General features: G+C 36.9%; 1 protein-coding gene across 8 annotated transcripts in view; it reads right to left on the bottom strand.

The window, feature by feature from the left end:
• LOC148041889 (uncharacterized) overlaps window positions 1-952 on the bottom strand; it is a 55,560-nt gene extending 54,608 nt beyond the window's left edge. For 3 of the 8 annotated variants that reach the window (XR_015691718.1, XR_015691719.1, XM_087683859.1), the window contains exon 1: window positions 473-951. Coding sequence is in view for 4 of the 8 variants with exons in the window: in XM_087683859.1 (XP_087539985.1) it covers window positions 473-663 (191 nt within the window). In the remaining 4 variants the exon portion in view is untranslated. Of the gene's footprint in view, window positions 1-472 lie in introns of all 8 variants that reach the window. The other 5 variants (XR_015691717.1, XM_087683852.1, XR_015691716.1 and 2 more) reach the window with 4 other exon arrangements.
• Window positions 953-14,974: the final 14,022 nt, after the last annotated feature.

The following is a 14,974-nucleotide window of genomic DNA, read 5'->3' as shown; positions in this document are numbered from 1 at the left end:
AGAGCAGGTTGAATTGGGAAGAACACTTCCCAATGTTGCAAAGTGGCCCACCTCCTAGAGTATCTTATTTCGTGCTTGATCTTGACAGACAGGTAACTAGAGCAACTTAATTCTTCAATGATCTTTGCACTTGCATAACAGAGAAATTAACCTGTGTCTTGCGGACCTGGGACTCGGGCACTATTTCCCACACTGCCCCTCAGATGATCACCAAATCGGTTATTCACACAACCATCGTAATTGTGATGTACTTGGCTACTGTTTACAGAGTTCCTTGAACTCTGTACTCTGCCTCAGGGGGTTCTCTGAGGTGTTATTAATAGAAATTTTCTATTCCTTTAAAAAAATGATTGTTGCACTTAGATGAGGGAGAAATTAACCCGTCTCTTAAGTCTGTAATGGTTTTGCCAGCAGACAGGCCACCTCTTAAGTCTGTAATGATATGTTGTATTTACATAAAGAAGAAATTAACCTGTTTCTTCGAGCGCGTCCGGAAGCTTGCTCTGTCCAGTGGGAACGCTGCGATTGCATCCAATCTGCATCTAGCGCTCTGTTGTGAGCCAGGTAATCAGCCTGCCAGAGCTGCTCTTCCTCACGGAAGGCATTGTTCATGCTGTGCGCGAAAGCGCTCAGCAAGGCCTCCGCAGCGGCGGCCCCTATCATCGTCGTCTCCAGCGATGGCTGCAGAACTGTAAGTATATGTCCCTTTCGGACTGGGCTTCCTCTGTGTGTGTGTGTGTGTGTGTTTGTGTGTGACTGACACAGAGAGAGAGAGAGAGAGAGAGAGAGAGAGAGAGAGAGAGAGCCTGCTCGCTTGCAACACTGCTGCTTCTCTCATGCTTGGTATAATATGGGCATGGCGTGGCGTGGCGTGGCTTTCAGTTCACCAACTTTCGCTACAGATTCCCTGCGCCGTTAACAAATGTTTTGTTGATTTGATAGCGTACGAATTTTGAAGGACAACCCAAATTTTTAACTTGAAAGAATTAAAATCTCCATTTCTGCCAATGGGGTCCTCGCATTGTGGTTTGAGTACGGGTTGAGTTTGAGTTGAGTTCCTCCGTCTCGCCTTCCCATAGGCACACTCCATCTTGCCTCCCATAGTGGTTTGAGCTCAAACCCTCACTCTCGCCTCCACAGGCACACTATATATTTGCTGCCAAATAGGGTGAGCGAGCTACTAATGTGTCACCATAATACACACGCGCTTCTCGCAAGGAATGCTAGGTCGATCCTAGAAGCGGCAAGCAAAGTTCTCTCTCTCTCTCTCTCTCTCTCTCTCTCCTTTTTTCACTTTCTCCCCCCCTTTCTTTGAAAGTATGTAAATTTTATTTTTTCTCTATATATAATTCTCTTTCTTCTTCTCCTCTCTCTCCTTTTATTCTCTCTCTCTCTCCCCGTCCCTTTTTCTTCTCTTCCCCTTTCTCTTAATTTTCCTTTTTTTCTTCTCTACTTCTATCTCTTTTAAATTTTATCTTTTTCTTCTCTCCCTCTCTCTCTTTTGAATTTTATACTCTCTCTCTCTCTCTCTCTTTCTCTCTCTCTCATATATTTAAATTTAAACAAGATTTTTCTCTTTTTTCCCATCTCTCTTCCTCTTCCTTCATCTTCTTCTTCTTCTTCTTCTTCTTCTCTCTCTCTCTCTCTCTCTCTCTCTCTCTCTCTCTCTCCTTTTTCTCTTTAATTTTTTTTCTTTTCTCTTTCTTTTAAATTTTATATTTCCTTTCTCTATAATTCTCTTTATGTTCAATTTCTCTCTCTTCTTATTTTCTCTCTCTCCCCCTTCTCTCCTCTCTTTTCCTTTTATCTTTTCCTCTCTCTCAATTTTTAAATTTTATATTTCCTCTGTATAATCCTTTCTCTCTGTTCCCCCCTCTCTCTCTCTCCCTCTCTCTCTTCTTTCTTTTTTGCTGTATATATATATATATATATATATATATATATCAATGTGTGTGTGTGTGTGTGTGTGTGTGTGAACATAGGCCCTACACATGAGAGAGAGGGGGGAGGGGGAGAAGAAAAATGTTTAATTTAAAAAAGACTATTCTATTTCCTTTTTCCCCCCTCCTCTGTTCGTCTTATTCTTTTTATCTTTCTTATTATTATTATTATTATTCTTCTTCTTCTTCTTCTTCTTCTTCTTCTCTCTCTCTCTCTCTCTCTCTCTCTCTCTCTCTCTCTCAAAGTGTGTGAAAAATTATATTCGAAAAACTTTAAATTAAAAAATATTTTTAAATTTTTAAATTAAAAAGTTTAATCTAACTGAGAGAGAAAGAGAGAGAAAGTGAGAGAGAAAACCTATGCCTTACACATGAGAGAGAGAGAGAGAGGGGGAGAAATTTAATGAAAAATGGGAGGGGAAAAAGAAAGAGAGAGATTATAAGTGAGAGAGAGGGGAGGAGGTTTTAATTTTCGCTTTAATGAAAAAAGGGAGGGGGAAGAGAAAATGAGAGATTACACATGAGAAAGAGGGGAGGGGAGGGGAGGGGGTTTTGATTGAAAAAGGGAGGTTTTAAAAAGGGGGGTAGGTTCTGGAAGCCCTCTGGAGGTTCCGGGCTTTCCGAACCTATAGCAAAAATAAAATAGTAGTAAGATGCATCAGCAAATCTATGACATAAGATGTCCATCATTTTGACGACTCAACTACAATCGCAAAGTCATAGACTAGCTAAAAATTTTATTTAAGCTCAAGATGTAGCTTGTGAAGGTGGTATCCTTCGTTAAAAACCAACGTGACAGTGAGGGGCAAGAAGGAGGACAAAATGAGTCGAGCAACAGCTAATCAAAAGCTTTGCTTTTGAATTTCCAACAAATCATCTTTCTCAATGCTAGCATGTACTACTATAGGGGACAGTCACTCTTTTTGCCCCCTTACCCTTAAACCCCCCTTTGAAAGCTGTTGAAACCTCTAAATTCGAGCCTTGGTATTATGAATCGTGCTTCCTTACTTATTAACCAAAACACAAACATAAAACACCTTACTATGTAGGTAGCTTGGAGTAAAAAGTATTGCATTGTCTAATGTTTAGTATTATCATCCATGATGTCCTTCTTAACTATATCTCTATCTATATATACGCACTATTTGTTAGCCAATAGGCATTTCAAGAATGCTCTTAAGCTAGGTTGCATAGTACTAAATATGAGGTTCATGTTATATACCAAGTATGAGACTATTATATGATGGACTTTGAAAACATGAGATATAATAAGAGGATACTTCATTAAATATATGGATAATCTTATTGTATTAAAAAATGATTAGCATTCATGCTTTCATAGAAAATAAAAGAACGTTCTCTTATCGATTTTGAGGTTTTATAATGCACTAACGTGTCTAATTAGTCTTTGAGGTGAAGGATGGCCTTTATATTTATATATAATGATGTAATTGAGTCTAAATTAAATAGTATATATATTTATGATACCTAGTCAAAGTGTGCCTAAGGTTCACTTAAAAATGTTTATTAGAATTGAAAAATAATAACTAATGTATAATTATGTTTTATGGTATATTTATAATTTTAAACTATATTAAATCCTTATATTTAAAAATATTTTATAATAATTAATAAGTAAAAAGTATTATTAATGAGCAAAAGGTAAGAACGGAACTATTAATGAGTAAAAGCTTATTAGAATAGAAAAATCATATTATCTAAAGGTAAGTAAAGAAGATGAACAAAAGGGGACTTAGATGGATTTTAATAGCTCTATTATAACAAATTTATTCTTCAAATAAACCTATTTAGGATGGGATGAACTTTAACATCCCCACAACTTGCAGAGAAAACGAAATGAGATACTTTGATAATTCTAGCTATAAACAATGGATACTAAACACAACATGTATCAACTTGTGCAATGTTGTAGCTAATATGTTAAGTATCCTACCTACTCTAGGGAATAAATTTGCAAGATTGAAACTCAAGTGGCTAAAAGTGAATTGAAAAGCTACAACTCTACTCCTTTATTGAAGGTTGAAGGGCCATAAGAACCCTCATGCAAAAAAAGTTAAAGTCCTTTACCATAAGCATCTTTACTATTAGTTAAGGGGAGGTGGGGGCGGGTGCCACGTGGCAGCCCCCAACCACCCCACAAAGAAACGTGGGGGTGGGTGCCACGCGTCCAGCACCCGCCCTTGCCGCGAAAATCGCGCCCACCCCGACACAAAGCGTCGGGGCTAGTCTAGGCGCGGAGCGCCTAGTTAATTCTAACAAAAAAGGAAAGTGCATTATTCACAAGAAGCATTGACCTTTATGAACTATCATAAGCCAATAAAAGTTCCATACATTATAGATGGTCATGAAAAATTACTTACTGAATTCATTCTTTAAACAAAAGTGCATGATTTAGGGGACATGAGAGAAAATTGTAATTACTTTAAAAGGATGAAAATATAGATGTTGCAAGATACATAAGAAAATGTAATGGTATTGTCGACAAGCAAGTAAGCCAAAAATTATATGGTTGATTGAGCAAATTTATGAAGAAAATATTCGATTGTTTGGTTTAAAACTTTGTTGATTTTACATACAAAGCTAGCATTATACTATTATGCAATTCATAGGTAGACATTATACATGCTAGCAAGTTAATAAGAGCAAAGTTAATACCAAGGGTAGCTAGGCAAGTTCATCTCTTACATAGCAAGCCCATCAACCTAGTCTTTGGTAGATTCATGTAATGGAAGGTCCTTTCATTTAGAATAGAGCTTCAAGTAAGAGTACAAAGGGGAGAAATGTAGTTCAAAAGACTATCACATGTAGATTCTAGAATAAGGGGCTTGCTCACAATTCTGAAATGCAAAATGTGTGAGAAAATCTAGAGAAAATATATTAGAGATATTTAGAGTAATAGTTTTTGGCAAAAAATCAAAAAGATTATTGAGTTGGTGAAGCCATTTACGCACTTGTTGTGCATGGTTGACAAAGAAAATTTCTAAATGGGAAAACTCAATCTTACTTTCATAAAGCACTTCAAAAAAACAAAGGAGCTTACTTGTTTTACTTTGTGTGAGAAGGCAGCCATTCAAAGATCTGCAGAGTTGTATTGGTTGCACATGCATACTCCACTACATGGTGCATGATTTTTACTAAATCCAAAGTACCAAGTCTTTTAATGTTCATAAAACAAAGAGGTGATGGTAGCTTTCAAAAGAATGTGTGACTAGTTCTTTCAAAAGGGACCAAGGCAAGGAGACAAACTTGTGTTGGTTTTAAAAGTGTACTAAGAGGTATGAAAGTACAAATTTACAAGCTAAGTATTCCCTAAAGTGAATAGGCATATATACAAGGCTAATGAAAAAAAGCTCCTTAAGTGTGGTCTTAAGTGTCTTCACATATCACCACCAAGATATGGTAAGAAATCGCCCTTGGGAGTGATGTGGTGAACATTATCCAAATTTTTATGTCATTGCACTAGTATCACTACACAAGCCAATCAACCAAATATATGCAAGTGAATATTAGATGGCTTTTTACCAAGGCAAGCCTCTTATGGAGTGATAGATTGCAATGCCTTGGACACTTGTTAAGTAGACAAGTTGCACATGTGACATGATTGTCACGTGCCAAAAATTATGTGATTTGCTCTTGTATTATGCCATTTCCATGAGAAAACTACTAAAACGCAGTGTTTACATCACACCATAAGCATCACTATGTACAAGCTATAATTTGTGAGGATAGCTCTCACTAAACCATCTTTTAGAAAGGAAGTGTACTACATTTGACCCAATATATATCCCTTAAGAAAATATGTTTTGCATGTGTCTCAAGAGCAAACAGTGCAGACACCATAGCACATTTATCCATACATAGCAAATCAACAAAATTCAAGCGACCAAAACAAGCATAGTAAAGTTTTGCATCTGAAATAGCTTGCAAACTTTCAATTGTACATGCTATATCTTCCACACATTTACCAATATTATTGACCTTATACATCCCATGACATAGGAATGAGATGTTATAAATGTATCACCACATAAGGGATCATAAACCATGTGTTTGTCATCCACAAAATTGACAATCAAGCTGATCTTGGTAAGTATAGAAACTAACAACAATTTCTTTTCGATACACAAAGTATTTGTAAGTATGAACACCTAGAGTACTTCTATTAGTAGTGACAGTCATTCAAATTTTGCCAACTCCTTTAATGGGATAAGAGGAGTTAAAAGAAGTGAATAGACTAGGTAGAGAAGTAATATACTTAGAGGCACCATTGTCAAAGTATCGCATATCTGTTGTCAAAGTATCAGATATCTGAATCCAGGGTCATAACTACATTGTCAAAGTATCACATATCTGCTGTGTCAAAGTATCAAATATATGAATCCACAATAGACATATTAGGACAATGTAATGAAAGGTCATAACTACATTGTATAGTAATTGTCCATTCTACATCTTGCATATCATTAGCATAATTGATTTAGAAGAAAATGTAGCTACAATAGTCATATTAGCCTTGTTCTACTTAGCATATTTCTCATAGCCAAGTTAGGACAATTCTTAATCACATGCTCTCTTGCCTTACAATACCTGTGTTAGATTTTACTATCATTTTTCTTCTCATCGTTATCATCTTTCTTTATTCGAAGAACATCTACAAATTTCTACTTACTAATAAAAAAATGTAGCTTTTCATATATATTTTTGCCTAGCCACAAAAGCTTGATTTGCAACACATATACTTGCCATGTTTTGCTGAGATTTTTCTTCTAGTAAGATAAAAACCAACTCATCAAATTAAAGCACATTTAGATCGCCTTCAAATAGAGAGTAGATGCAAAACCTTGATACCTTAGACTGATATGCAAAGACACCAACACTTATCTAGAGACAGGACCAATATTAATACCAAATAGAGAAGATTAAAAAAGAATATGAAAATTTTGAAAAAAAATCAAAGTCAATGGCTAATCAAGGTAATCAAAGGAGTCAAAGAAGACTAGTTAGTAGACTGGGAGAAAGAACCAAGGCCAATTCCATATCAAAGGAGTGTGGGATATGAAGGTTGTGTAGCATATGCACTAGAAGTCAATAGGCAAAGAATTTACTTCAACCACTTAGTCATCATTTAATCTCATAATGATGTACATGTAATCAAAAAGTAGCATACACATTGTAATATTTGCTAGAGTCACAACTTGTATTTTTATTATCTATTTATGTATGCATATAAGATTGACAAGAAATACTTAAGATCCACATGCAATTCTATTTGCATAAAGGCCACATATATGCAAAAGAGAGTAATGAGACTTGAGAGAGGCCAAGGATTGAGGTTACTTGCCCAAGAAACCATGTGTATATAATGTGTAAAATGAATAGAATGTCTCATTCTTATGTGTGCAACTTTGAGCTCAATCTTTCTCTTCTACCTTTGTACTTACCCATAGCCATTGCTTGTGACACAGACAAAGAATGAGAGTTTGAGAGCGAGAGAGAATAAGGGACTAAGAGAGTGAAGCTTTTCTTACATCCATTCTTCTTCTTTTTATTTCAAGGATACAATGTGGTACTTCTTGAGACTCCATATCTGATTGAAAGTGAGAAAGAGAGTGAGGGACCAAAAGAGTGAAGCTTCTACTCCTCCATTCTTCTTCCTCTTCTTCTTAGCAACCCTCGGAGAGACACAAGAGGAGCACATTTGAATCACTAGGCTATCAAAGCCACCTTTCATAGTGGTAGACTACAATGAGATGGTTGATTATTGGTGACCCTACTACAACATTTGAGTAGTTATCTTTGTCTTCTTTCTTTCTTGGAATAGAGAGTGGGAGGCATAAACAACTCAAAACCAAAGCACGGGTCGGCTATGTGAGGGGTAGCCTCATTCATAATAGAATGAAAGGTCTTGAAATAATAAGAGTTTGTCTAAATTCCTAACATGGCATAAAAGCTCAACAATGGCCCAAGTCAAAGAAGTTTGAAGTTACCATCATGTTACCCATAACCACTCAAAATCTTCTTTAGGTGCCATATTGTAGGTATAGAATTTGATCATTTTATTTAACAAAATGTTACATCCTGTACAAAGGTCTACAACTTGTATTAGAGATGTTTTTGATATATTCTTAATATAATAAACATCATAATTAGGCAAATATAGCTTGCAAATCAAAACCTATGATTTTGGGAAAAAATCAGGGTCCTTGCCAATGTTATGCACATAGTGTGTGTTAGCTATCCATCATAAGTACATATATTGTAGCATTTTTTGATAGCTAAAACTTTCTAGTTTTGATATAGAACTAATTCAAAATACTAAGAATGCTACAAATACATAGTAGGCTACTTAAAATATTATTCAAACTTTGGAAAAGTTTTCCTAGTTCCTTTTTTCTTTATAATTATTATTTTCAAATTTCCTAGTCTTAGATTTCTTTGTAATAACACAAACATACTATGGCCATATTTGAATCTAGTATTGATTGGGTTAACTATAGGAGTAAGATTAACATAAACTCAAACCTCAAATTAAGGACATGTATTTAGTTTAATGTTTGAAAGAAAACATACTTGTTTAAATAATGCATGCCACCAATTGCATTATAGAATTATGAAGTCTGTGTATAGTTGCATATTTTAATATAATTATTGAATGCATTTGTATCATGTTTTTTTTAGTATAATGAAACTTCTTATCATAGGTTAGCCTTATTCCATTCCAAGGTGATCATTGATTATATTTGGGACCTAGCTACATTGCCTAAATCTAACTCATCCCTCTAAAATTAAATTTCTTACTTCCTTAGATAGATATTAGTGTGTCGTAATTAGTAAATCATTGTATTAGCTAATAGATGTTGGAGTAATGGTCAATGGCCCTAATAGTTTGGCAAGCATCCCTTATACATACCATATAGTCATACTTATGTGAAGATAACAAAAAGTAAGAGTATCATTCATTGTACCCTAAAGAAATCCATTGTGTCCTTCTCTCTCTTAACCCTATTGCACTCCATAGCTTCTAGATGGCATCCCATTATTAATTCCCTTTGAAGTAGTATTAGATAGGCATTCATCAAAGCTCGTTAGAGTAAGGAGCGTGAGAAGTGAAGCTTCATCATGAAGATCGAGGATTCAATCCTCTTTCACAACATTTATGATTGCCATACACATCTTAATAGAGGTATTATTCTTATCGTCAAGATCTACATCTAAGATAAACATATACTTCAGATTGAGCATCCATTGAGGCTCACTCTAGGGGCTACAATAGCCCACTTTGGCATTGTTTAGGCAGCTATTAGTGGCTCAAATTGATGAAAATTTGCTTGGCTTTGGATGATCAATAAGAGATTTTTGGAAGGTGGTTTTTATATATTCAAGCATGGGGTCTGCTTAAGCAAGGGTAGACTTGTCATTTGTAAGAAGAGGCCTGCTTATTGTTGTAATATGGGGGTTTGAGTAGAGGATTCAAGCAACACTTTTAAGAAAGGGATCTTATTCCCTATATAGTAGACAAGGAAATAATTTTTAAAAAATCATTATGAAGCCTGCATCCCCTTGAATATGATCACTTGTTAAATTATATTGTTTATGGATCAAATCGACCTTGGCATTGACATAATTCATTCTTGTGTAAGAAAATGGTGCCTCATGAGAGTTTTAGGCCATTGCTTTCACTATTAAATATAAACTTAGGTTTAAACCTTATCTCTTTTGGGTTGTTCACACTTCACACTAGCCTTCACCTGTACACTTCCTAGCCTTTGTGATTGACATCAACATCCACAAATGATCATCATAGAGATATACTTTTTTCTCTATTATGTTCAATTTATAGTAATTATGCTAGTTGCATTAGATTTCTAAAGGTAATTTGTATGGATTTGTTTTTGGATAGCTATTTAATGATTGGAAAATAGTTGAAAAATGATCAAAAAATTGCAAGCTAATCATTTGCCTTTGGGAGTGCTAGAATATTAGATCTGCATTAGGTTTGGGTTGGTTTGATACTATGTTACCCATCAATTTGGCTTTATGGGGTACTTAAATTGTAGTTTCTTGGTCTATTTTGAGCTTGCGATTGGGCATATTTTGGTATTTTGATGTGTAGGACATATTGCAACTATTGTGGCTTCTTCATCCACTTCTAGATATATATTATTTAAATTTTTTAAATTGGACGACACAAATTTTTATTTTTAAAAATAATAAATCTATAATGTATTGGTCTAAAAGATCCAATCAAATGCAATGGGATTAAGCTTAAGGGCCTACATGCATATGTATGGGAAGAAATGGATGAGTTAGTCAATTCTATGATCATGTTGACACTCTCAAATCCCATTTATTTTAATGTAAAAGACATGGTAGGTGGTATGTTTGGTGTATGGAAGAAGCTTGGTGATTTATATGAGAAAGAAAGTACCACTTCCTAGATTTATTGATTTTAAAAACTCATTAATATCTACACATCGAATAGGGGGCTTCTATATCCAAACATCTCAATGAGTTAAATACTACATTTAGTCTATTGACATAATAGATGATCATTTTTCATGTTTTAGTTACGCTTGATGTACAGCATGGTTGCTACATGTCTAAACATTACCTATATATTGAAAGTTGTTAGCAAGTATATAGCAAACCATGGCAATGAGCATTAGGAGGTATGTATATGCTTTGGAAGGAAAGATGCATTTATCTTGAATATATAGATATTGATTTTGTAACATAAAATGTAGACTTTAGGAGGTCTGTTATAGTTTTTTTCCTTTATATTCATAGATGGTGTACTCTCTTCTTGATTCCAACCATTTACAACGTTATCGAATTGAGGCCATGTATGTTACAACCACTAAGGCCTACAAGGAAGCTATATAGCTTATTCATCTAGTGGGAGACTTAGGATGAGAGGGAAGTAATGGTGAGATGCAAGGTAGAAGCTATGGAGTGCAAGAGGATTGAGAGAGAGAAGTACACAATAGATTTTAGTAGGCATAATTAACAATACATTATTATTTGTAATATTTACTTATATATCATCACATAGTATGCCATATATAAAGGATGTCCTCCATTGGCCTTTACCCCAACAACCTCCCACTTCCTTACACCAATAACCTTCCACTTAAAGGCCAATGCACTTATATATAAGTATATGAAGAACATGACTAACTTCCCAACAATCAACATGTTATCCACATAGAGAATCAAAAACATAAGGTTTCCATCCTTAGCCTTCCTAGTATATAGGCAATAGTGTACACCTAAGATCATATAAAGGCATCAAACTTATGATACCATTCCCTAGGACCTTGCTTCAAACCATGTAAATTCTTATGTAGCTTTCATACTCGCTATTACTTGCCTTCCACAAATAGACAATTTAGGATGCTGCATATAAATATCCTCATGCAAATCTCCCTGCAATAAATATATCTTTACATCCATTTGAATCAATTCCATATCATCATTGGCAATAAAAGTACCATACAAAGGGTGGTCATCTTGAATACTACTAAGAATATATCATCAAAGTCAATATCCTTCTCTTGATTCAATCCCTTGGCCGTCAACCTTAGTTAGTACATGAGATGGAGATACCTTTAACTTGTAGATCCACATGCATGGCAATGTATGTTGTTTGCCCTTTGGCAAGGGAACAAACTTCCATATAGTATCTTTCACCAAAGAATCTATCTCTGATGACATAGCCCACTTCCACTTATGACTCTCATCCCTAATCATAGTATTAATATTACATGGAGTTTCACTGCAATTCATAACCAAGATAGAGAACGAAGGTGGAGTGTATCTATTCGGGGGTCTAAAAAGCCTTGTAGGCTATCGTGAAACTTGCTCAATAGGAGCTTGCAATTGTCCCATCTCCCATCCCGTAAAACACAAGGCTTTTCACTTACCTCTGGCACTCCCACCTCAACATGAGCTAGTTGTCCAAGCCTTGCATCATGTGGAGTAAGTTGTACACATTGCTCATGTGGTGGTATTCCATGCTCTTGGACACTACCCTATGGATATCACCTGTTTAATGGGCCTCTTATGCATCTTATCTTCATTAAAAATGACATCATAGTTGCATACTACCTTCTTAGATTTAGGATTCCCTAAGTGATAACCAATTTCTCCTAATTCTCCACATCTTAGACTTAGGATTAAGCTCGGATTAAGCTTACTCTGCTTGTCCCTAGGTACATGCAAAATTTCCTCAAAGCTAAAGACACATAAGTGATCATAACTAGGTCTTTTTCCAAACCATAACTCCTCGAGTTCTACTATGCAATAGCTTGCTACTAGAAGACCCAAAGCCCATTAAGAAGACAAACATTAGAGAGCATAATATAGACCCTTTCCTAAATGGCCCTATTCATCTTCTTAGCAACACCATTTTGAGCAATACTCTTGGGAGCTATTAACTCTCTTTTGATACCATAGCTAGCATAAAAGTTCATAAAGGCTTGAGAAGTATATCTAGCACCATTATTAGTTCTTAACTCAAGATTTTTTCCTAATTGATTCTTTGCAAATGATAAAGTCTCTACTACAAAGTAGTATTTTGTGTCCTTAACATTTGAACCCACAAGCAGATACTTATCCTAATCTAGAACAATAAAGTTAGAATTTGTTGCAAGATTTTGCATAATGTTAGCTAGGCAGTAGTCCTCCTTGATGTTAAAAAGGGCTTGGATATCATAGGGGAGAACATGCTACCTTTTTCCAATAGGGAAGGTGAACAATAGAGCCATAAGAATGCTGCCATCCTCCTCCTCAACCTCATCTTGCTCATTAAACTGAATCCACCTTTGAGTTCTCCCTTCTCAAAGCTTCAACATCCAATTGATCACTTTGTTCCCTCTCACTTGCCACATCTACTGATTGCAAAACCTCTTGCACCTCATCAATTTCTGCTTCAATAGGCTCTAGTGTATCTTCTGGATCTTGGACATGCTCTTTCCCTTCATCCCCCAGTAACACATACAGAAAGTAAACAAACTTGTGAAAGTATTCCATGACATAGCACTTCTAATTGTGTACAAGGCATTGCAAATTTGCCTTTTTCATACCCTAAAAAACCCTTAAAATAGCCCTATTGAACCTTCTACTTAGGGGCTTTTTGGGAAAGGCATCATTCATAACGTATCAAAAAGGGCCCTAAATATGAACCTCTCCAATAGATGTCTAGTCTAGAAAAGTGGCCTTTTACTCTCCAAGGTATATTCATGAGATCTAAAGCCATTTCTCCATGGAGATAGTAATGAAAAACACATGTAACACTTGTGATAGTAGATGTTCTTGTCTCACTCGAGAAAAGAAACCTAAAATCATGTTGCTAGAGATGCCTTCACTCCTCCTAGACTCGCAGGCTCTTGAGCATGCTCCACATAATGCAACTCAGTAGCATCCATCTGTAAATACATAATTGCATAAGAAACTCCAATGGCTACTAGGTCCAAAGGTGGACCTGTAGAATGTGTGTGTGTGTGGGGCGGGGGGGACGCACAATGCAGGCAGGTGGTGCAAAATTCTCGAGGCTACCTCTTGCATTGTCCACATCACCCCCAAGGCACACACAATACAGGTAGGTGGTGCAAAATTCTCAAGGCTCCCTCTCGCATTGTCCACGTCACCCCCAAGACACACAAAATGTGAAGGAGTGGGGCACAAAAGTCTCAAGCCCCAACCTCACATTGTGCAGGCCAATTCTGGAGAGCCGCCCCCCCCCCCCCCCCCCTTGCATTGTGTGGGCAACCCTCAAGTCTTGCACAATGTGAAGAGGGGGTGCAAAAATATTGAGGCCCACCCTTCTCGTTGTGCGATCATTCCCAAGTACCACACAATGTCGGGGCGGGGGGGAGGGGCGCTATGAAAAGCTCAAGCCTCCCCTCTCGCATTGTATGGGCCACCCTCCCTCAGGAACTACACAATGCCCCAAGGGGAGTTGCAAAAATTTTAAGGCCCTTTGCATTGGGTGGGTCACCCCTTGAGACCCACCCCTCGCATTGTGCAGATCATCCCCGAGAACCACACAATGCAAGGGGGGGGTGTAAAATACTCGAGGCCCCCCCTTGCATTGTGCACTCCTCTCTAGACCCACACAACATGAAGGGGGGTTGCAAAAAGCTCAAGCTTCCCCCCCTCAAATTGTGTTGGCCACCCCTCAAGAACTACATAATGCAAAGGAAGGCTACAAAAATCGGAAGGCCCCCTTGCATTGTATGGGTCACCCCCTAGGATCTGCATAATGTGAAGAGGGGGTGAAAAAATCTCAAAACCCTCCCCCACTTGGGCTTGTTGGATGAGTCACTCTCGAGAGGGTTTACAAATATCTCAATTCCCCTCATTGTGTTATGTGGGTTTATCCCCTTAGCACCCGCACAATGAAAATAAGAGAGATGCTAAAATCTTGAGGTTTCCTTCTCACATTGTGCCATTCACCTCGGGGACCCAAACAACATGGGGGATAGGGGGGCACAAAAATCTCAAGTCCCCCCCTTCGTTGTGCTATAACAAAATTTCATGAAGAAATGATTAGGACAAGGGTTGTATCCTTGAAGAGGGAGACCTTCAATCTCTTGAGAGAGAGAGCATGTGGGTGCAAACCATAAGTGGGGGAAGAAAGACAAAGAGAAACATCACAAAAATGGGGAGAGAGAGGAGAAAGAGATCATGAAAATGGGGAGAGAGAGATCATAAAAATGGCAAGCATATTTGGCCATTTATAGCCTCAAGTATTGGACACATGGTGGGTACTTGCACAATCTTATCTATGCACCTCCATTAATTTTCATATGTGTCACTCCATGTTTTCGATTATGTTGCACCAAGTGACGTCGCATATATATTATAGCTCAAATTAAAATTAAATTTTCATTTCACATGTTGCATGCCTATTGGAACTCTATGTCTTTCTCATCCTGATGATTCTTAGTGCTCTTGCATGGTGAGTCTTTCCCACTAATAAAGCTATGATAATGTGATAACACCCATAGAAG

Source organism: Lygodium microphyllum, chromosome 1, assembly GCF_053477565.2.
Source record: "Lygodium microphyllum isolate KBCC chromosome 1, Lygodium_microphyllum_v1.1.10, whole genome shotgun sequence".
In the NCBI taxonomy this organism is placed as follows: Eukaryota; Viridiplantae; Streptophyta; class Polypodiopsida; order Schizaeales; family Lygodiaceae; genus Lygodium; species Lygodium microphyllum.
This window is presented reverse-complemented; position numbering and strand designations above follow the sequence as displayed.